Source organism: Coffea arabica, chromosome 7e (assembly GCF_036785885.1).
Source record: "Coffea arabica cultivar ET-39 chromosome 7e, Coffea Arabica ET-39 HiFi, whole genome shotgun sequence".
Lineage (NCBI taxonomy): Eukaryota > Viridiplantae > Streptophyta > Magnoliopsida > Gentianales > Rubiaceae > Coffea > Coffea arabica.
The window spans coordinates 11,795,141-11,819,398 of NC_092323.1; the positions used below are offsets into that span (position 1 = coordinate 11,795,141).

General features: G+C 36.3%; 2 protein-coding genes across 4 annotated transcripts; both read left to right on the forward strand.

Annotated features, from left to right (window-relative positions):
- The first annotated feature begins 3,721 nt into the window (after positions 1-3,721).
- On the forward strand, positions 3,722-9,614 carry LOC113698408 (uncharacterized). Of its 3 annotated transcripts, none has more exons than XM_072058458.1 (17): positions 3,722-4,074; positions 4,211-4,340; positions 5,315-5,387; positions 5,480-5,601; positions 5,693-5,746; positions 5,899-6,018; positions 6,179-6,298; positions 6,405-6,540; positions 6,674-6,844; positions 7,294-7,452; positions 7,584-7,690; positions 7,786-7,876; positions 8,005-8,146; positions 8,262-8,421; positions 8,517-8,633; positions 8,726-8,852; positions 9,038-9,614. In XM_072058458.1, the coding sequence occupies exons 2-17, from the start codon at positions 4,237-4,239 to the stop codon at positions 9,278-9,280; spliced, it is 2,046 nt and encodes a 681-aa protein (XP_071914559.1). In that variant the 5' UTR covers positions 3,722-4,074; positions 4,211-4,236; the 3' UTR covers positions 9,281-9,614. The 3 variants fall into 3 exon arrangements, with proteins under 3 accessions (XP_071914559.1, XP_071914560.1, XP_071914561.1); XM_072058459.1 differs by having other exon boundaries at positions 3,724-4,074; positions 7,294-7,365; XM_072058460.1 differs by lacking the exon at positions 7,294-7,452 and having other exon boundaries at positions 3,725-4,074.
- A 7,976-nt stretch (positions 9,615-17,590) lies between these two features.
- Positions 17,591-23,228, forward strand: LOC113702436 (uncharacterized). The gene is made up of 17 exons (XM_027223650.2): positions 17,591-17,749; positions 17,937-18,040; positions 18,358-18,430; positions 18,579-18,700; positions 19,275-19,325; positions 19,490-19,615; positions 19,719-19,838; positions 20,060-20,195; positions 20,319-20,489; positions 20,603-20,761; positions 20,925-21,031; positions 21,194-21,284; positions 21,434-21,575; positions 21,891-22,044; positions 22,140-22,256; positions 22,364-22,490; positions 22,701-23,228. Exons 2-17 carry the CDS (start codon positions 17,958-17,960, stop codon positions 22,935-22,937), a joined length of 2,016 nt encoding a protein of 671 aa, XP_027079451.1. The 5' UTR covers positions 17,591-17,749; positions 17,937-17,957; the 3' UTR covers positions 22,938-23,228.
- The last annotated feature ends 1,030 nt before the right edge of the window (positions 23,229-24,258 follow it).

Sequence of the window (24,258 nt, forward strand, 5' to 3'; positions counted from 1 at the left end):
CGACAAGGAATTGTTGACTCAGTTCCTGAAGCGTGCTTATTATGCCTTGTAGAGTCATAATTCGTGCCATCCTCGGCAGACAATTCCCAAATGCAAGCCCTTTTCGTTTTCTGACTTTTTATTATGTATTGTTCATCTTCATTAAGACCAAAAATGTAAAGCAGGAGGATGTTCTTAGTTTCAACAGACTGAGGGCATGCATCTTAATGTATATTGAACTCATAATTTAAAATTTGCTGAGTTCTCATCATAGTTAACGAGTATTTCATCCAATATAATCACTGTGCTCTTTAGGTTGAAACAGGCATAACTAGTCATACTGGTTGCAACTTGCAAGGGAGTCAATTCTTTGTCAATCCTAGAAAATTTTCTGTAGATATAAATATTCTCTAATATTGGCAACTCATTATTGTAACTTGAAGATTTCTTCCTGTCTTAGCCAGTTTTTTCTTCACCCATCCTACTTTTTCTTTTTAGATTAATTGGTGATAAATTCATCTCACTGTATAATTCAACATTGTGGGAAAGAAGGCATTGAACCTGTGATATTGCAATCATCTGGAAATCTTGCGAAGAGGAATGTGACTACATTCATGCACAATTTGATATAATCATTGAGATTTTACAAGTGTACTTTTTAATATGAGAAAAAAAATCATTTGTTGCTTCTTTTAAAACGTTTCCTATTCCTTTTCATTCTTTACCTTTTATTCTCAACTTTTTTTTTTTTTTTATTGTTTTTGCTCTTTTATTTTCATTTCCTCTCTTGCTCTTACTTATTGATAGAATTCTTGATTTCCCCCATGTCCATGGTTCAACTGCGTGATTTTCTTGTTGTATATATAAATGCAATCTTTCCCCTAAGAACACTAAGCCCAAACTGTACTCATTCAAAATCACTTCGATTTCGTTTTCCAACTTAGATGAGTGCCTTTCTTTTTCTCTTCCTCATTTACTGTCATTTCCTATCATTAATACTAATATTTTCGCTTGATTTTCCATAGTGATCATGGTTGTTATCCAAAAAATTTTGCATGATTTTTTTGTTCCGTAGCCCTGGAGAACTTGGAGCAAATAGAAATAGTTGGAGAGGGGCAAACTTGCGAGTTGCTGTGCATGCTTACCGGTGGGTATGTAGTGGCAGTATTGAAAGTTTAAGGCTTCATCCCGTGTTTTCCATAAACTGCTTTTTCTTTTTAGTATGACACCAGATGTTGGTGTTTGCTATTCAATTAAAATTGATTTCAGGAGAAAGAATAAATTTCTTTTCCCTTCTTTGTAAAAAATGTACATTTTTATTTGGAAGAACAAGAATACCAATAATTTGGTATTTTTAAAAGTACTTTGAACTGCTAAACCATTGTTTCTCCTTTCATTAATCTTCAAAAACATAACTACATAGCACTATTGAATAAAGGAACATTTTTCCCTCTCCCACCCCTCTTCACGCCCTTCCTAACTCCTACAGTTAGGTCTAGGATTCGAACCCTGTATATCAGAGAAGTAACATATTACTACTAGCTTTTAAAAATGTACAATCAAGTTTAATCTCAGACTTATTGCATTGCCGTCAATTATTGAAGACAATTAGGCCCAACTTAAAAACCCCTGAAAACTGCAGGTACAGAAGTTAGAATAGGGAAGGCAAACATCAGGGGCAGTGGTCCCTGTAGCCATTGGAGTCATTGGACACCCTTATAGGCTTATACAATATGGGTAATAATACTAGTGGTAGTCGTTATCACATGATACTAGAAAACAAAATGGCACGTCATAATGGGCTCTCGGCACTTTCACTACCAACGTCGAAAAGTGCATCACAAGTTGTTCCACAATGTTAGTTTGTTTTGCCTATTTTATTTTCTTGAATTAGTAATTTATGAACTTCAAGTTGTTAAATAATCCAAGGATGTAAAGAGGAGATTCAGACAAAGTACACCAATTTGGTTCTCATAGTACTTCTGCTAATTTTGAAAGGCTTGTTGTTTTATCTGAGTCCTCGATTGTTTTGTTGAGATCTTGATCATGTTGGTGTGTCTTTTCTATGCACAATGAAAATTAGATGACCCGGGTCTCTTCATTTGGCATTTTGCAATCCATATATATTGAAAGTGATGAGAGAATCATATGAATACCGAAAGAAATTGTATGCCTTTAAGTGGAAGTGAAGCAAATTCCAATTTCAGTATGCATCATAATTTGCTTTAGAACTAAATATCCCAGAACCGCAAAAAGGAATTGCTTTTCTTGTAAAAAGTTCTATAGGAACTGCAAAGAATCTCTCTAGAGCATTAGTACTATTCTGATAGATCTTTTTTGGCCCCGAAGAACCCAACCGAAGAGCCAAAAGAAATTATTCACTCCCTTGATAACTTTCACCTTATCTCTCTGAGTTAGGTTTTGCTCTCTTGATTAATCCCAGAATATGCTCTACTAGTCTTCACTTCATAGAAGAAAAGAAAAGTGAAATGTTAACATTGAAAAGGCAAAAGTTGTTCAGCGACGTCGTTGGCTATAAAGCCATGCTATGAAACATCATATTATCTGTTAGGTTATTTGGTCTTTGATTAAAACCGTACAGTGAAGGTTTCTTTATTGACCAAAACATTATCCATCTAATAGGTTGTTAGGCCTTTACTTAGATTATTCGATGCCGGGAGGCTGGATTACCTTTCAGGGCCGCTGCAAAATTAAAGTAAGAAGCACCATTTAGTGCTCTTTAAAGTGACTAAAGCTAAAGTGAATTTTACACCCTATTATATTTCCTCAGAGATCTATTACTTAGTACTTTATGCCGTCAGTAAATTAAAAAATGTGAACCCAAAGATGCCACAAATGTTTAATAGCCAAACTAAATGTTTGGTTAGGTGGTGATTGCCGAAATTCAGGATAAGAACCAAAGGCCTATTAAATTAGAGGAAATCTTATATACATTGACGATATATACACTCTCACGATTAGGTGCATGACATTTGAGTAAAATTTGGATGTCAAATTTAAATTTAAATGAGTTATTATGTATACAATAATGACGATGTATACACGGTTAATGTATAGAAAATTGATTCATTAAATTAACCTATATTTCTAATTTCTCTTTGATTGATTACTGTTGAATTCATCGCTTAAGCATAAGTCAGAAGAATGTTTCAATGAAGATTAACATAACGAAACTTCGTACTTCTACCTCCTTGTTCAGCGGTAGACATAAATGTGAGTGGAAAGGTTCTGCTAATTCGTGTAGATCAACTGGTTTTCGATGCATACGAGTTTTCGCAGTTTTGGGTACTTGTGCTTTTGAACAAATTACAACATTTGCCAAACTTGAGAATGAGAATCAAAACCCAAAAGAAAAGGACTTATATATGCTTGATTAGATATTTTTTTTGGGATTTTCTTCAATTCAGAATTTTCTTTTACTTAATTTCATTTCAATAACGCGTCCATGCATTGCATACATGGAAAATAATAAATGATGCGCCAGCACAATGTGTATTCGCTAGTGAACGCATTTAATGGAAAATATATTACATCCTACAAGTCAAGATTTAAAGCAGATGATGTCAACTAAGGTAACAAAAGATAACTGAAAATTTCTTCCAATTTTGAAAATTAAAAGAAAATTGTAATTGGTCCTCCATTATATAATTTCATGTCTCACACTCCTCAACTTTTTGGTCATTGACACGAGAAAACCTTCACAAGTCAGCCCATAAATACCTAACACTGGCTCCAAAAGGGGTACAGATAGATTCAGTCGCTGTAGGTCACCAAAAAATTCAAGGAGAAATGGAGAAGTCATTGAATTAGATTTCACATCCCAGTCATGAAATAATAGTACTACCTTCCTCAAATTGATCAAAGACACATTATATACATAAGACGTTTTCAAAGTATAAAGTGCCTTGGGAATCAATTTCTCCGTTTTACCAGTAACGCTTGGTCATACGGTCTTAGATTCACACCTGAACCACATATTCCTTTTGTTACTTGTAGTTTCTTCTCATCTCCCCATACTTCAACACTTATTACCACCCATTGAAAGCAGCCTCTGCTTCTCTACAGATTGGAGAGGTAAGTTTCATTCAACTTAATTAATGTACATTGTTTCTGTTACTTTATTTCTTCAAGAAAAAGAAAGGGTTGGCAGCCAAGTTTTTGAGAGTTTTCCTGCATGAATCCTTGTACATTGCATCTTCTTGAATTGCAGGCTCATTAAGAGTGCAAGAGACAGAGATGGGGAAGATGAGCCAGAGGAGACAATGGAGCTGTGTGGTGGGGTGGTTCGGAATTTGCCTTCTTCAGTTATTGCTGCTTGCTGAATGTACAGTGAGAAGACAGTTAGGTTCTTACTCCATCACGTTTCCTTCAGTTCCTCATCTTGTGCTTGTCTTCAACTGCCATGTTCTTGTGAACCCCAAATTTAGGATTTTGCAAATTATACTCATCTGCAGAGAAGATGGATGAACCTAGATTTTCTTATATAAACTACTAAAAACTGTTGTAGTGTTTGAAAAAAACATTCTTCTGTTCTTTTTTTTTGTGGGCTTTAATTATTGTTATTTTCATTTTTCTTTCACATTTGTTTATCTATAACTTGTTAAGAAGGTTACCTGGGTATGGTGGGGAGAGTCTTCTTTGTCAGATGAATCCAAGACTGCTGCTTTTTGGAAACAAGGGAATGATACACAGACATAGACATATTCTCTCACTCTCGTGTGCGTTAACTGTGATGAGGCACTTTTGTGCCCTGTGTTCTGTGCCACTTTTGTCTCTTTCACCCTTCCGTGACAAAGATGTGTGGTGTACTACCAATTTTTGTTTAAGAATGGACACTTGGGACTCTTTGGACCTCAAACCATACCTTACAATAAAAACATTAGACAATCTCGTGATCATGTCCTAGCAAAAGTGAAAAAGGCCTTCATACATTATTGTTATTCCTCCTCCTCGAGCCAATTTCATCCATCTGTACTCAATTGTCTATGAGCTTTTTAGCCCTCATCCATCCCAACTCTAGTCCCTCCTTTTGTTTTAGGCTCTGTAATCCACAATTGAGTTGACAAAATAAGAACCCTACAATTTCCAGTCCCCTTGAGGAGGAGAATTTGGTCCACTGCTATGAGTTTTAAGTATCAGAAACCATATGAAAAAACGATGTCATTTACTATGAATGCAGAAACGTGTGGGCAAATGAATGAACTGTTACTACTATGACATTCATTGACAATTTACTAATTTGAAATTTAAATGCAGAGAATTAATCTAATTTTTGTTTGCCCTTTTTTTCTTTTACATTTTGTATCTTATGCAGAAGAATAACAAAGAAAGGCTTCCAAGACCTGGAGTCGTATCCTCCAGTTCGGTTGCATCTGCTAGAAAATCACGTAAAAAAGCATTATCAGTAAAATACTTCGGTTCTACTTCATGAATGATTTTCGAATTCTTCAGACAAATAATTTCTAATATCTTTGGTTAGGTTGTGATGGATAATGGCCTGGTGAATGTTACACTGTCTGTTCCTGAGGGTATGGTGACAGGGATAGAGTACAATGGCATTGCAAATTTATTGGAAGAAAGAAATAAAGAAAATGACAGAGGGTATGTGCTCTGCCAATATTTCATTTTATCAAAATGTAAGTAAAACCTTCCGTCTCTTTTGCTCATTTTGGCTTAAATTAACTGCATGCAGGTATTGGGATATTGTTTGGAATTTACCAGAAGCTCATGGGAATATCTTTGACAAGTAAGCCTTAATTAATACACTTCTGAAGGTATAACTGATGTTTAAAGGGCAAATCAACAATCCAAAATCATATAGTAGTAACTGAAAAAATGTTTCGAGGTATATTGGGTTCTTGAAGATTAATTCTTTGGATCTTGAATACAATTATGCAGGTTGGCAGCTACTAGCTTGAATGTGGTTTTGGAAGATGAGAATGGAATAGAGCTTTCTTTCACCAGAACGTATGATGATTCCATTAATGAGGCACAACTTTCGCTGAATATTGACAAAAGGTGCAGTGTAAGTCGTGAAAATGAACCATTACCAATTTACCATACCATACCTAGGGCAGCAAGAATGCATGATACTTAAATTCAATAGCCCCTAGAAATTAAATTCATTTTTGCTCCTTACAACTAACTAAAAATGTCAAAACTGAAACTCTTGGTGCAGGTTCATTTTGTTGCGTGGCTATCCTGGATTTTACACATATGGGATTTTTGAGCGTTTGGAAGGATGGCCTGATATCAATGTCTATCAGGGCCGTACAGTATTCAAACTTCAGGAGAAGTTGTAAGAATCAATCAGCTCTAAATTTTCTTTATTAAAAACAGATTTTTTTTGGCTTAACAAAAAAAAAAAAAAGAAGGTAATTTGGATATTTATGTACAATAATCAGGTTTGAATACATGGCTGTATCTGATGAAAGGCAAAGAATAATGCCAACAGCAGATGATAGGGCAAGAGGTCAGATTCTTGACTACCCTGAAGCTGTTCTTCTCACAAATCCAGCCAATACATTTCTCAGAGGAGAGGTTGGTTCCATCAATTAGCAGTTCTTGATTAGTTTTTTTTTTTTTTGGAAAAGAGGGGGGGGGGGGGGGGGGGGGGGGGGGGGTGGGGAAATCAGAAATGTAAATGACTTGGGTTGATGCCTTAAATGGGCAGGTGGACGACAAGTATCAATATTCCAGTGATAACAAAGACAATCGGATCCACGGGTGGATTTGTCCAGACTCACCCACTGGATTTTGGATGATTACGCCCAGTAACGAATTCAAAACGGGTGGGCCTGTCAAACAAGACCTGACCTCCCATGTTGGCCCAACAACTTTATCCGTGAGTATATCCACACTAGATATTTTTAACTTATGAAGCCCAAATCTAATTACATGGCATACCAGATCATTGGTTATCAATTACTAATTTAATTCTAAACTCCATTTCCTATTCTAAGTGTATTTGTGATTTTTATGGATCCGAGGTCTCACAAGTTGTGTCTTGCATAATTTTGAACAAGTTTTTCCCTCTGATGTGATGTAAATAAGTAGGATTTCGGCCGAAGTCATTTTAGGTATCCAAAAAATGGAGTTTTGAGTAAATAAATTGAATTTAGGTGTAAACAAGTTAGATTCGGGTGCAAATCAGCTAGAATTGGTTTGTTATTGTAAATCGGGTACAATTTGGTGTAATTCGAGAATGAATTACTACTCATTTATCCACAAATTGCACGAAATAGAACTTGTGAGGCCCTATTCCCGATTTTTGTGTTGGCTTTTGCTGGTCAGATGTACTTCAGCACCCACTACGCTGGAGAGCCCTTGGCGATGACATTTCGTGATGGAGAGCCCTGGAGAAAGGTTTTTGGTCCTGTTTTTGTTTACCTAAATACTCTTCAAGAAAATGATACTGAGCCTCTTTCCCTCTGGGCCGATGCCAAGGAACACGTATTCCATTCATCTGCTAATTTTCTTCTACACAATAAAATCAACTTTTTTTAATATATATATATAAAAGATTATCATGCAATGACTTGAAAAGTTGTCACATTGGTACTAATTAGTGAGTATTTTGGCAGATGTTAATAGAAACTGAAAGCTGGCCATACAGTTTCCCACTCTCGGAAGACTACTCTTTTGATTATCAACGTGGTAGTGCTAGTGGTCGATTACTAATCCAGGACAGGTAAATGTTTTTGGCTCCGTTTTACTACAATTTGTTGCCAACAACGTTGTAAACATTGGAACTGATTCTTGACCAGAATGAATTTTCTTAATTAGTTACATAAGTGAAAGGCTAATCACTGGGAACTCTGCATTTGTGGGATTGGCTGCACCTGGAGATGCTGGATCTTGGCAAACAGAAAACAAGGTTTCCACTACCTTGCTTATGAATGAATTAGACATAATTCAGTTTCTAATGATTACCTTATTTATGATAAAAGTACGAGATTTTTCATGTACACATAATTTTCTAACTTTGTACTATATTTTTTGAAGGCCTACCAATTTTGGGCGGTAGCGGATTCGGAGGGTTACTTTCTGATTAAAAATGTCCGACCGGGGAACTATAGTTTATATGCTTGGGTACCTGGATACATTGGTGATTACAAATATGATTTCTATGTCAATATCCGTCCAGGTAAGTAATTCCTATTTGCTCTGTTTTAATCTCCTTTGCCTCATAAATTTCCTTCTTAAGAATGGCCTTAATTATACTACTGAATTTTCGTTTATTAATGCATGGTAATAATCAGGAAGCAGAATCACACTCGGGGCTTTGACATATAATCCCCCAAGAAATGGTCCAACATTGTGGGAAATCGGCATTCCTGATCGGACTGCTATTGAGTTCTTCATACCTGAACCAAGTCCAAGGCTGATGAATCAACTATATTCAGTTAACCAGGCAGAAAAGTGTGTTATATATCTAATCAACTGTCTCTAATTTGCTCTATTATTTTTTATTAATAGGCAATAAGCATTTTCCATTTTTTTTTTGGGAATTACAGGTTTAGGCAGTATGGATTGTGGGATCGGTATTCAGAATTATATCCTTCCGAGGATTTGGTTTTCACAGTTGGTGTTAATAACTATCAAACAGATTGGTTCTTTGCTCATGTAAATAGGTACTTGTCACTTTGGGGCTCTTTTTTTCTTTTTGGTGGGGGTTTTTTTTAATTTTTGTTTGCTTGATACTGATACTGTCACCTCATTACAGGAATGTTGGAAATAAGACTTATGTTCCAACAACTTGGCAAATAGCTTTTGATTTGGATAATATTGATTTCTTTGGCACCTATATGCTTCAAATAGCTCTGGCATCAGCAAATGAGGCTGAATTACAGGTACGAACTTCATATTTATCTATTGCCACCGCATTTCTTAATTTCTTTCTATTCCAACTACTTTTTCCTATTTTAGCTTGGAAATTCTTTTCAAGGGACCAAAATATTTCGATTGGTCTTTAATTAATGTACTCCAAAATAGCTTTTTGTAAATTTTGACAATGTATTTTATCTTCATGTCTAAGGTTCGAATCAACAATCCAGATGAAGAGACTCCATATTTTACAACGGGCACGATTGGCAAGGACAACGCAATTGCTAGACATGGTATTCATGGATTATATATGCTGTATAGCTTAGAAATCCCGGGCTCTCAGCTACTGTTTGGTAGAAATATAATATATCTCACACAGTCAAGAGGCTCAAGTCCTTGGAGAGGGATCATGTATGATTACCTTCGTCTTGAAGGTCCACCTGAATATACATGATGTACGAGTAGCAGGAGAAAGGGAAATTGGTCATCGTACTTGTTCATTTTTTTTCTTTAAATAGAAAGGCATAAAGCATAATTGGATATTCTAGTTCTCAGGAGCTTTAGATTATTCCTAGAAGATGATGAGAGAAGCTTACAGCCATTGAGACTGGCTGTTGATTTTGTAAGAGCTCTGTTCTTATCTCTAGTTAGCATCTCCTGGCCTTGTATCTTTTTTCTTTTCACGTTATTCTCGAAACTGAAACAAATGTCAAGTCAATACTAAAGAACAGTGGAAGAGAGGTCGGAATTCATACTTAAGCTAATAAATCCAATTGCATTTTGTGTTACCTCTCAATTTTGAAAAATTGAACATCTGCTCCTGCAAAAATATGTGGTTTTTTTTTTTGGCTTAAAAAAATGTGATTCTCTGTAAAGAGAAGTTAGATGCTGTTAAAGTCAAGCCACAGCAGCAACTCTTGACTTCTTGCTGCAGCCGCAATTCTTGATTCTTGACTGTGGCAGAATTTTGTAATCCCACATCGCCAGAAGCTGAGGGAATAGCCTCCATTGTTTCCTATAAATAGAGAAGGCCTTTGAGAAGTTTAAGTGCACCACTTAAGAGAGTTATATGGGCTATTAGCTTCTTAAGTCATTTAGCCCATTCAGTCAAATATTTTAGGCTCTCTTATTTTGAGTTTAGGAATATTTTCTAAACTCTTTTGTAAGTGCCTATTGGCCTAGGAACCACTTTCCTACGGCTTTTGTATTTCTTCTTCATAGTAGAAATATTGCTCCTCCCTCGCCCGTGGACGTAGGTCAATTTACCGAACCACGTAAATCTTCTGTGTCTTTTATTTGCTTTGCTATCTGTCTTTATATGGTCGGTTTTACCGCCTAATTATTATATGGCTGGTATCTACCGCCTATCTATTATATGGTCGGTCATACCGCCTACTTTGTGCTAACTTGAGTTTGTCTATTTTCTGGCCCGGTCCTAACAAACTGGTATCAGAGCTGGTTGTTATATTTTGCAAGACAGGTTCATCTGGTGGGGCCCGTTCATCTGGTGGGGTCCGTCCATCCTGTGGGGCCCACTCATCCTGTGGGGTCCGTTCATCCGTGGGGTCCGCTCACCTTGTGGGGTCCGTTCATCCCGTGGGGCCCGCTTATCTCGTGGGGTCCGCTCACCCTGTGGGGGCCGCTCACGAGACTTGCATATTTGTTTGGCCAGTTTTTTGAGACAAATTTCACGTTACAGATTTTGTGGCAACAATGACGATAACAAAGACGGTTGTCGAGAAATTCGACAGGAATGTCAACTTCGGAATGTGGCAGCTCAAGATGGAGGCCATTCTTGTTCAAGACGGAGTTGATCTAGCGATTCACGGAATCGAGAACAAACCAGAAGATGTAAAGGATGCGGATTTCGCCGATATGGATAAGAAGGCCAGATCCAGCATAATCTTAAATCTCTCCGATGAGGTATTGCGTGAGGTAGCAACGGAGACTTCGGCCAAGGCTATGTGGGATAAATTGAAAGCCTTGTATATGAAGAAGACAGTCGAGAATCGGCTATATTTGAAGCAGAGTTTGTACATGCTTCGGATGTCTGAAGGTACATCTATACTCTCCCATCTTGATAAATTTGATTCCATTATTATGGATTTGGGGAATATAGATTCGAAAATTGATGATGAAGATCAAGCCCTATTACTTTTGTGTTCCCTTCCCCAGTCTTTTAAGCATTTCTGCGATACTATGATTTATGGAAAGGAAACAATTTTGTATCGGGAAATTAAATCTGTATTAAAATCTAAAGAGCAGATAGATAGGGACATTACTGGGGAAACTAGTGGGAGTCAAGCCGATGGCTTGTTTGTTCGGGGTAGATCTGAAAAGAGAAACACAGAAAATAGAAGTAGATCCAAGTCCAGACATAAAAATGTGGTGTGCAATTATTGTAAAAAGAAGGGCCATGTTATTTCTGATTGCTTTAAATTGAAAAATAAAGAAAAGCAAAAAGGGAAATTTGTTGAGAAAAATACTGAATCCGCTGAAGCTAGTATAGCAGCTGATGAGAATGATGGAACTATTTTCTGTGCAACGGAAAATAATTTTAGGTCTAACAATGAGTGGATTTTAGATTCGGGTTGTTCGTATCATATGTGTCCCAACAGGGACTGGTTTTCAACATATGAATCAACTGAAGGTGGAGTTGTCTTAATGGGCAACAACGCTGTTTGTAAAGTTGTTGGCAAAGGCACAATCCGGATTAAAATGTACGATGGTATTGTGAGGACGCTCACAGATGTTAGACATGTTCCAGATTTGAAGAAAAATCTCATCTCTTTGGGCACTCTTGAGTCTATAGGGTGCAGGTATTCAGGTGGAGACGGAGTTCTCAAAATCACTCGAGGTGCTCTTGTTGTTATGAAGGCATACAGATCTGGTACTTTATATATTTTGCAGGGATCTACTGTTACAGGTGCTGCTGCTGTTTCTACATCAACTTTGTCTGATTCTGATTTTACCAAATTATGGCACATGAGATTGGGGCACATGAGCGAGAAGGGCTTATCTATCTTATGCAAACGAGGTCTTCTTGGTAGTCAAAGTATTGGAAAGATGGGACTCTGTGAACATTGCATTTTTGGAAAGCAGAAGAGAGTTAGCTTCCAGTTGCCGGCAGTTCACAGGACCAAAGGAACTTTAGACTACATTCATTCAGACCTCTGGGGGCCTTCTCGTGCTCCTTCTAAAGGTGGTGCCAGGTACATGTTGACTTTCATTGATGATTATTCAAGGAAAGTTTGGGTATATTTTCTTAAGCATAAAAATGATGTTTTCCTAACTTTCAAGCAATGGAAAGTTTTGATTGAGAAGCAAACAGGAAAACACATTAAGCGGTTGAGAACAGATAATGGCATGGAATTTTGTGGAGGTGAATTTAATGAATTCTGCAAGAATGAAGGAATTGTTCGGCATCACACCGTCAGGATGACGCCTCAACAAAATGGTGTGGCTGAACGTATGAACAGAACGCTTTTGGAGAGAGCAAGATGTATGATCTCCAATGCAGGGTTGACAAACGACTTTTGGGCAGAGGCGATCAATATGGCCTGTTATATTGTCAACCGTTCTCCTTCTGCATCTCTTGATTTCAAAACTCCTGAGGAAGTTTGGTCAGGTACTCCTGCTGATTACTCCAATTTAAAAGTTTTTGGTTGTCCAGCATACATGCACGTGAATGATGGAAAATTGGAGCCTAGGGCTAAAAAGTGCATTTTTCTTGGGTATGCTTCTGGGGTGAAAGGATACAGATTATGGTGTCCTGATCCCAAATCTCCAAAATTTGTGATCAGTAGAGATGTTACTTTTGATGAATTGTCTATGTTATCTTCCAAGAAAGAGTCTTCTAGTCTTTGTACTACTGATAGTACACAGAAGCAGGTGGAGCTTGATATTGGCAGTTCTGGTCCTTCTCAGACCAAATCTTCTATTCAACAAATGCCAGTAGATGCACCTGAGTCTACTGTGGAAGATAGTTCAGAAGAAGAGGAATATTCCATAGCCAGAGATAGACAAAGGAGAGACATTCGACCACCACAAAGATATGCAAATTTAGTTGCATATGCTTTGTCTATTGCAGAAGAAACTGATGCAGTTGGTGAGCCTTCCACCTATTCAGAAGCAGTTTCTTGTGATGATTCTGCAAAGTGGTTGATTGCGATGAATGAAGAAATTGAATCTCTTCATCGTAATGAAACTTGGGTTCTTATAAAGCCGCCGTCAGCTAAGAAAATTGTTGGATGCAAATGGGTCTTCAAGAAGAAGGAAGGTATTCCAGGGGTTGAAGATGCAAGATATAAAGCACGATTGGTTGCAAAGGGCTATAGTCAGGTACAAGGTGTTGATTTTAATGATATATTCTCACCTGTTGTTAAACATAGCTCTATTCGTGTTTTGCTTGCTTTAGTAGCCATGTATAATTTGGAGTTAGAACAGCTCGACGTTAAGACAGCTTTCTTACATGGCGAACTTGAAGAACAAATTTATATGAGACAACCCCAGGATTTTGAAATTGAAGGTAAGGAAGACCATGTTTGCTTATTGAAGAAATCCTTATATGGATTGAAGCAGTCTCCAAGACAATGGTATAAAAGGTTTGATTCCTTTATGTTGGGTCATGGTTATTTGAGGAGCATGTATGATAGTTGTGTTTACTTCCGGAAGTTAAATGATGGTTCTTTCATTTATTTGCTGCTTTATGTTGATGACATGCTCATTGCTGCCAAGAATTTGTCAGAAATTCACACTTTGAAACTGCAGTTAAATAGTGAATTTGAAATGAAAGATTTGGGAGCAGCTAAGAAAATTCTTGGCATGGATATCAAAAGAGATCGAGGAGTAGGGAAGTTGTTCTTGACCCAGAAAAATTATCTTGAGAAAGTTTTGGAGCGTTTTGGCATGAAAGGTGCTAAACCAGTATCTACTCCTCTTGCTAGCCATTTTCGGCTATCTGCTGCTCAATCACCAAAATCAGATGAAGAGGAAGATTATATGGCACGGGTTCCTTATTCCAGTGCAGTCGGCAGTATTATGTATGCAATGGTTTGTACTCGTCCAGATATTGCACAAGCAGTCAGTGTTGTTAGCAGATATATGTCTTGCCCTGGTAAAACACATTGGCAGGCTGTGAAGTGGATTCTCAGATACTTGCGAGGTACTTCAAATGCATGTTTGGAGTTTGGAAGAAATAATAACACTTTGGTTGGTTTTGTAGACTCAGACTACGCTGGAGATCTTGACAGGAGAAGATCACTTTCAGGCTATGTATTTTGCATTGGCGGTTGTGCTGTTAGTTGGAAAGCTACTCTACAACCTGTCGTAGCTTTGTCTACTACAGAAGCATAATATATGGCTGTGACCGAGGCAATCAAAGAAGCCTTGTGGTTGAAGAGTTTATTTAGCGAGCTAAGTCTATATCAAGGTGTTACTGATATTCACTGTGATAGTCAAAGTGCCATACACTTGACTAAAGATCAGATGTATCATGAGAGGACGAAACACATTGATGTGAAGTATCACTTCATTCGGGATATCATTGTTGAGGGAAAAGTCCTTATTCAGAAAATCAATACTAAGGACAATCCAGCCGATATGTTTACGAAACCTCTTCCAATTTACAAGTTCAAACAGTGCTTGAACTTGATTGGTATTCATTGTTGGTGATTTATGCCCATTGGGGCTTATGTGGAGAAGGTGGAGCAATTTTACTATTGTCGATAGTGGTACTCAAAATTATGCCAAGGTGGAGATTTGTTAAAGTCAAGCCACAGCAGCAACTCTTGACTTCTTGCTGCAGCCGCAATTCTTGATTCTTGACTGTGGCAGAATTTTGTAATCCCACATCGCCAGAAGCTGAGGGAATAGCCTTCATTGTTTCCTATAAATAGAGAAGGCCTTTGAGAAGTTTAAGTGCACCACTTAAGAGAGTTATATGGGCTATTAGCTTCTTAAGTCATTTAGCCCATTCAGTCAAATATTTTAGGCTCTCTTATTTTGAGTTTAGGAATATTTTCTAAACTCTTTTGTAAGTGTCTATTGGCCTAGGAACCACTTTCCTACGGCTTTTGTATTTCTTCTTCATAGTAGAAATATTGCTCCTCCCTCGCCCGTGGATGTAGGTCAATTTGACCGAACCACGTAAATCTTCTGTGTCTTTTATTTGCTTTGCTATCTGTCTTTATATGGTCGGTTTTATCGCCTAATTATTATATGGCTGGTATCTACCGCCTATCTATTATATGGTCGGTCATACCGCCTACTTTGTGCTAACTTGAGTTTGTCTATTTCCTGGCCCGGTCCTAACAGATGCCACGTTAAAAATTTGTACAAAATCGCAGACACCATTTGTCTATTTTAATCTGAACGAACCCCAAGAAAGAATAAATCCTTGGTGGGCCATTTAAGCTGAATAGGTAACCCCGAAGAAAACAACTATTGAAAAGGCTTAATTTCATTACTTCCGTAGCTTCTTGGAAACATTTTGCGGCATATGGTCATTAGTGCGGTCTGCAGTGACAAGATTGAGAGATTACTTGATGATACAGGGAGTGTAATTCAAAGGAAAAGTCACTTGAACAATTTCTTGAAACCGAATCAAAGATTCGAAAAAGGAGAGAAAACTCTCAATTTTATTGGAAAAATCCAACAAAGTTGATAAAAGTGATAAAAGCTCTTAAAGAAACCTTAAAGTATGTCTATTTATAGGGTTTTTCAAAATAAAAAAGAAAAAATAGAGTAAAAATTTAAAAAAAAAACGTTGATTTTCATTTTAAGCAGAAGACTATTCGATGTAAGGCGTGGGCACAATATATCAAAGGAAATCTTCTGATCAACTGAATGGACTTCTTGATATGAGATTTGGGCACACTTTAACGAAAAAATGTCTTTTGATTAGCTTGTTCCGCATCACTTGTTCTCCTAAGTAAGCAAAAATTTGGTCTATGACCTGAAAATAGATGCTCATAATGAGTAAGTTCGTAGTTTTTGCAAGGAAGAAGAAAAAACAAAAAACACGTCTTATGAACCTAATCAAAATTTCTTCTCCGGGCTTTGAGGCGTAACTGATGCACGTTATACTCATTACTTCGAAAATTCCGTATTCAAAAGGAAACTAAGAATTCCAAGAATTTGGCACGTAATGTTGAATGTTGGAATTGTTAGAAATACAAATGGTAGATGTCTAAGCCGCGGTGCTGTTTCAACTTTCAAGTTTTCAACCAAGTGCCACAAAGGAAATAATTGGTCGCTGCTAGAATTCCAAAGAAAAGAAACAGCAATTTAAGATCATCAGACTTCAAGTACGTCTTGTTGTATTCAATGTCAATTTTTCTGGTTTGGTCAAGAAGAAAAATACGCAAGCACGAGGTGAAGTTGGATTAAGAAACCATCCAATTATGGAAGTTCAGAACTAAATTTGACCAAAAAAAAAAACTTAAATTTCTACATAGAATACACAATCCTGAGCTGTAATCTTGATCTCTACTCTATAGCAGAAGAATCTAACTTCCTAGTTTTCACTTTTCTCACATGCTTACGATGATATGGTGAACAGATTTCTTATTGACTCTATCTTTGTTCTTCCACTCTGAATTGGTATACTTATCTATCATATCTAAATTTAGCATGAGAATCATGCCTCTTACTCGGTAACCTAAGTCTTAAAACTGTTAAATCAACCTCCAAATTTGACTGATGATAATATATATAGTTGAAACCATTTTATCTATTCTTGTTTTAGGAATAATCTATTCTCAAATCTCATAAATGAATTTAATTTTCTAAAAGGCTTAACACTTGATCGCGTGCATAGTCTTATTATCTAAAAAAACCATACCAATTTTGAAGCTTGATGGACTCAAAAAAACATAAAAATGAACAAAAATAAATTTGAGATCCATTTTAGAAGGGCCGGCCCTCAAAAATTGGTGCTTCAAGTTATTTCCTTTGGCCTTCAATTTCTTTCCCAAAGAAAGAAAGAAAGAGGAGTTTCATTTTTGCAGAAAACACGAAGTGGTTTTTCTTTTGCATACTTTCTCTTCGTCTTGCTAACCGTTATAGTAGAGCATTATATTAAATCAGATTCTCCATCACATGTTCAACTGAGTTTGGTACGTGAGCTACCCTCTTCCATTACTTTGTGATATTGTCTTCTCTTTACTTCTGTGAATGTCAACTACATACTACTAAGAAAGAGAACATGACAGAATTTTCACCCCTGATATATCAAGTTTTAGGCTTCATCCTAATTGCCTATCTTGTCTAAACTTGAATCAAACCAAACTAAACGGTCTGGAAGAACTTGAGAAATCTATTAATTAACTCCAAATGTGAGTGTGAACTAGACTACAAAACTTGCAAAACCCTGTGTTACCCCTCATGCTAAGTAAGTAGATTTCGGCTTTCCAGAGGGATCATCTTGTAAATCTGGCTATGTATTTTTGTCTTAATTAGTTTAGAAAATAATAGCCGTATGATTATAGCATGTAGAAAGTCCTAAATACTGTTTGGTAATTAGACCACATCTGTATTAGAATTCTTGCCAAAGTTTGGCCCAACCACCAAAACAGCTTTGAACAATCCACTAACGACTTCCAGAATTTCTTTTGACAAAGTATAGGAATTGGTAACTGACTAAAGTGTTCCCAATTCTTAAAAAATTGCGGTTGCATGACCAATTACCACCCCAATTCTAGCGCAAAGCCATAAAGATCAACCAGTCTTTTTCCATATATGCCATTGTACTCCAACAATAATGTATATGCATTCCAAAAGTCAAATGTAGAAACCTACGATACCTAATTCTTATCCCTCGTACTTATGGGGTCTTTGCACTATATATATATGGGACCTCAGAACATCAAATTTTTGAAGAATCCAAACGTAAGAAGAGCTCATGCATTAAGGCGAAACCAAGGTATATCAACTGAAACACATTCTTATTGTCTTCTCTTACAGGTTAACCAAGATCATTTACACATTTCGTGTTGGTTCTTTTTTTTTTTCCCCCTTTTCTTTGGGTCAAAATTTGCCTTACGAATATAAGGTAGTTATTATTATTATTATTTGCATAATTGTTTTTTCCATTGTTATCTGGCTGGCAGGCTCTGTTATTGTGGTAGGACATGGAGAAGGCAAACTGGAAGAGACACTCCCATTTAGCGTTATTCTTGTGGTTTTTAGTTAGTTCGCGGTCCGTCTATGCTAGGTATATTTACCAAAGAAAATACAGAAATTAAACAACAAAAAGCACACATGCCTATAATACTATGGCCTAGATCAACATTTTGAGTTCTTCTTGATGATCAGTTCATCATACAAAATAAATACTCCGAATATACTTTGTCATCATTGACAAGCGAATTTAAGTTTTGCCCACTTTGTTTTTTTCAACATGGCGTGCATGGACTTTTATCAACCTATTCTTTTCTCTTCTTTCTATCTTTTTTGACTTCGTCTATATGTCTGTCCAATTTCAAAAATCTGACTGAAAATGTCTCTTTCATTACCTTGTTCAAATTGCAGAGCGAGTCGATTGAGAAATGTTAAAGAGCTGAAATCCTCTCCTCCACTCAACCTGGATGTACAGCAGGGCTATGTGAGTCTGGCTAATTCATTACTATTATTTAGTTAATTCAATTAATTTACTTCTGCAAATAAAGAAATATGTTGGGCTCTTTTTATTTAAAGAAATAAGTATACGTGTTTGTTTCTTTATAATAATCCTATACATACTTCTTTTCCAGGTGGTGATGGACAATGGCCTCGTTAGAGTCACTTTATCCAATCCTGCTGGTATTGTCACAGAAATAAAATATGAAGGAGTCGATAATGCTCTGGACTATAGTCAACGAGAGTCACGAAGAGGGTATATATTCACTTTTATTCCACTTTTTTTCTTGGTGTAGAAGGGCATTTGCATTGAGCAATTATGCAAAAAGAATATCTTTTTCTTTGTGTCTATATTGTTATTGAACTTATCCTTTGAAATTCATACTGCATTGTTGTTTACACAGATTGATTTTTTTTTTCAAAAATTTACTGAATTTAAGCATAGTTTCTTTCCCATCTTGATGATTAATCGATAGTTAAATATGGGGGTGCCGAAATTTAAAAATGTAATTCACTAACCAAAACAAGGGTGCTTAGTTAAATATTCACATTAATTACTTAGCCACCTAAGAAATGGCACATCAGTTTTATGATATTGAAGGTAATTTTCCTTCAAAAAAAAAACAAAATATTTGATAAAATCATTCACTCCTTTAAACACTGTCACGGTGTTATTGCTGGCATTTTATTGTTGTTTAAGAAAACTATTACCAGAGGTCGTATTAACTCATCATTACAATACCTAAACATGACTCCTTTATATTTCATGCATATTTTTAGAAACTCGGAATTTATATCTCGTCTTGACTTGAATGGAACAACTATGATAGGTACTGGGATATCGTGTGGCAAAGGCCAGGCCAAGCTGATATTTTCACTATGTAAGTTCTTTGTTAGTTTTAAGATTTGTAATCCATGAATAGACAGCAAAGGCAAACGTACATATAATGCCCACATCTCCTCCATGATCAAAATGAACTAATAAATAACTAAATTATTGATCATAGCAAAAAAATGAGAAATGAAATGTAGAATTTTTTTGCAGTATCGAAGGAACAAGCTTCAAAGTTATGGCCCAAAATGAGAATCAAATTGAGGTTTCCTTCAAGATGATTTATGATGCTGCCCATGATCAAAGTGGTTCAGCTCTACCCCTAAACATTGACAAAAGGTACTCTATCCATTGAAAACATTATGTATAGAGTTCCTAGTTGTACCATTTGTTAATGTTTCTACACGTAAATTCTTGTTTTCATTTTAAACACTATATTTAGGTTTGTAATGCTGCGTGGCCAACCTGGATTCTACTCTTATGCCATATTTGAACGCTCGAATGGATGGCCGGGAGTTGATATCAGTGAATTAAGGATTGCACTCAAGCTTGACCACAGACGGTAAAAACCACAATCCACATACATCTTAGAAGTTCTGATTTGTAAAACGATGTTAAACACATCAAAAAAGAATTATTCAAGTTCTTTGTCGAATGAATATGTTTACCTTTTAGAAATTTAAACTAAAAGGAGACAAGGGTTAGTGCAACTAGTAAAGAGTCAGTTGATCTCATGATTGTGCGTGGTAATAATTAGTTTAATAAGTTTGTATGATGAATTAGGTTCAACTACATGGCCGTAGCGGACAATATACAAAGGGTCATGCCAACGGCCAGTGATAGAACAAATGGTCAACCTCTTGCCTATCCTGAAGCTGTTTTTTTGACAAATCCGACCAATTTAACTTTCAAGGGACAGGTAGGTGTTCACACAATATTTCTCCAGTATGGCACGAAAATTACCTAATTAAGTTTAGCATCAATTTTGTAATTTTTTTATATGGTAAAGAGTTAGTAAAATTCTGATTAATTACTAATGCAGGTAGATGATAAGTATGAATACTCAAAAGACAACAAGGACAATCATGTACATGGCTGGATAACCTCTGATTCCCAAGTGGGATTTTGGATGATAATCCCCAGTTATGAGTTCAAAACTGGTGGCCCTATAAAACGAGAACTAACATCCCATGTTGGACCGACCACCTTAGCGGTACAAATAATTTTCTTCTATATTTTTGTTGGTGCCAAACCCAAAACAAAAAAAAAAATCGTGAGGGCAATATATATAAATTCCAATTAATCTTTGCTTGATTTATGGTGTAGGCATTTCACTCCCGGCATTATGCTGGTGCCACCTTGAAAGGACTAAAGTTTGTCGATGGAGAGCCGTGGAAAAAGGTTTTTGGACCTGTTTTTGTATATCTGAATTCCAATTCAGACAGCCCTACATCATTCTCTCTTTGGGAAGACGCAAAACATCAGGTTAATTTATATTTTTGGCAAATCAGGTTTTTGGAAAAAAAGAAAAAGAAAAAGAAAAGAAAAAAATTGACAAATCATTCGCATATGACTTTTTTTTTATTTTCTACTATAAGGATAACATATAACTCTCATTTGACTTGACCTGTTTATTATATGATTTTAGTCAGTAAAAGAAGCACGGAAATGGCCATACGATTTCCCAGCATCAGACGATTATCCTCATGCCACTCAAAGGGCCACGGTTAGGGGTCATCTAAAGGTCCACGATAGGTACCTTTGATGCTCTTTTTTTTTTTTTTTCCCCAAGTGAAAGAGTTTGATATTATATTTATCATTTTTCAGTTGCTTTCTAGAAATGGAACAAGTTTTTTTTTTTTTTCTCGCAAACATGTGTGAGTAAGAAACTTAGGACAAATTTTGTATATTGATTAGATACTTGGAACGATCGCCTTTTCCTGCCAAATCTGCATATGTGGGATTAGCTCCGCCAGGAGCTCCGGGGTCATGGCAACTAAATGCCAAGGTACATTTTGATATGTAGTACTTTTTTCCGGTTTCATAGTCTTTTTTAAAGAAACTCCTATAATGTTTTTTTTCTTTGGGTATTTAGCAGTACCAAGTATTTTTTAAATAAACTCATATTTGTCTTAACCTTTATGTTCCTCATCTTAGGGTTATCAATTTTGGACTCAAACTGATGATTGTGGTCATTTCACCATAAGAGGCATTCGGCCGGGCAAATACAACTTGTATGCTTGGGTACCCGGAATTATGGGCGATTATAAGTCTGATTTAGATATTAACCTCAGGCCAGGTAAATAAACTAATTAACTTCCATTGTTTTCTTTTCTTCTTTTTGTAACTTTTTTCCTTCTTTCTTGTATTTTTCGTTTTAAACTGACATTTTAGGCCGAAAAACTAGATTTAATTTTCTCAGGAATACAAAATTGAACAAACAAATCAACACTAACCAAATCTCAAGAATTTAATTACCAAATTGCCTAGTATATAGTATCCTAATTCCATTTTAAGTGTACATGAACTTCCACAATATTTATGATTTAAGTATACAAAGAAATGGTTTTTGTAAATAGTAAAATTGTTGAAAATTGAATAATTTGCTTTGCAGGAGAGTACAAACTAGGAGAATTCGTGTTTACGCCTCCTAGAAATGATCCAACAATTTGGGAAATTGGCATTCCTGACCGTACAGCTGCTGAGTTCTATGTGCCTGATGGAAATCCACAACTCGAAAATCCTTTATTCATCAACCATCCTGAAAAGTCAGCTCTCACCCCAAAACTATATCTTTTCCTGTTTCTTTTTTTTTTTCTTTCCTTTATTCATGCTGTTTTTTTTATATATATAAAAAATTCAGGTATCGGCAATATGGTTTGTGGGAACGTTATACAGACTTATACCCTGATCATGACCTAGTTTTCAGAGTTGGAGTTAGCGATTATCGAAAGGACTGGTTCTTTGCTCATGTAACAAGGTGCTTATAGTCTTTCTTCTACTTAATCCCATGACATTTTCATGTTTTTTTGGGGCTTCAAATCACTTTTGGGAGTCCTGAGGTGTAATTTTTGCTTTATGTTGCAGGAGAAGCGAAGATAATTCACGTCTACCTACAACTTGGCAAATTTCATTCGACCTCAGACAGGTCCTTCCAAAGGCAATCTACACCCTCCAATTGGCTCTGGCATCTTCCGCGGGTGCTGAAGTGCAGGTAACAATTGAAATTCTATATGTAGTGAACATACTTCCAAACAATGGATAAAAATTTATGAACCCCACTATTTTATATTTTCTGAACTTTATAAGGTAAAATGCCAAAAAAAAGAAGAAAGCCACCCTTTATATTTTTTTGTGCTATTAAGAACATTTTTTACGATTCATTTGAAGAGATTTGTATATCTAATCGACATTAATCTGATAGGTTAGGGTCAACGATCCAAATGCAAGTTCTCCTCAATTTTCTACAGGGCTAATTGGGAAGGATAATGCAATTGCAAGACATGGAATTCATGGGTTGTATCAGCTCTTTAGTGTTAATATACCAGGCAACAGGCTTGTATCAGGAACGAACACAATCTTCCTGAGGCAGTCAAGGGGTGGATATATATTCAGCGGGGTCATGTATGATTACCTTCGTCTGGAAGGACCAGCAGTGTAAACAATTATGGGTTGAAGTCCTTAAGTTACTTTAGTAGGAAATCAGGATTCATTAGTTTGATAGTTTAGGATTCTTTTATTTCTTGGTTTTTGAGTATAGCTATTTAGGAAATTGTAGCTCAAAATCTCAAGGCTCCCAAAGAGGGAAGGTATGACGCATTCATTTATTTCTTGGCACGACAACAATTCGTGCACTTATACACACAGTGATCAGCAATGTAGTGTGCTCTGCAATCTCAATTGTACGATAGATATTTAGCAATAAAAATTTCGAGCGGATGCATTTTCATCGTGTTCTGGGTTTTACCCAAGAATTTGTCCTTGATGTCGGTTGATTTTCAGATCTATATATCTGTATTATGTTTTAATATACTTGCTGCCATTGGTGCAGATATTGGAATGAAATTATCATTTTTATGTACATTAAAAAAAATTATCATTATCGTATTTACGCCTCCTAGAAATGGTCCAACAATTTGGGAAATTGGCATTCCTGACCGTACTGCTGCTGAGTTCTATGTACCTGATGGAAATCCACGACTCCAAAATCCTTTATTCATGAACCATCCTGAAAAGTCACCTCTCAATCCAAACTAATATTTTTCCTATATATATAGTTAATATTATTCGGGCACACACACATATAGAGTTAATATTATGTACATTAACAATATGTACATTGTAAGGCTAGAAGTTTTTTTTTTTTTTTTTTTGTGTTGAACTCTACAAAGTAACATGCAAAAAATTCCCCACCCTTTATATTGTTTGTCAATGTGCTACCAATTAAGACATCAAGCTAACACGAATTGATGATCTTCTGATTTTTTTTTTTTTCTGATTGCATCATATGTTCCACTAACACAGTTGCTGCATCTATCATTTTCGCACTTCTCTTTTTTGCGCTCTCAAAAGGACTTTCTACGATTCATTTGAAGAAATCTGTCACCTTTGAAGTTGTACCATCATAGCGCATAGTGCATTTTTCTAACCTAATTTACATTGATCTGATTGTAGGTTATGGTGAATGATCAAAGTGCAAGTTCTCCTCAGTTTTCTACGGGGCTAATTGGGAAGGATAATGCAATTGCAAGACATGGAATTCATGGGCTGTATCAGCTCTTCAGTATTAGTTTACCAGGCCACAGGCTTATATCCGGAAGCAATACAATCTACCTAAGGCTGTCAAGGGGTGGATACATATTCAATGGGGTCATGTATGATTACCTTCGTCTTGAAGGACCGCCAGTACAAACAATTAGAGGTTGAAGTCCTGATGTTACTTTAGCAAGGATGGATCATTAGTTTGACAGTTTAGGAATTTT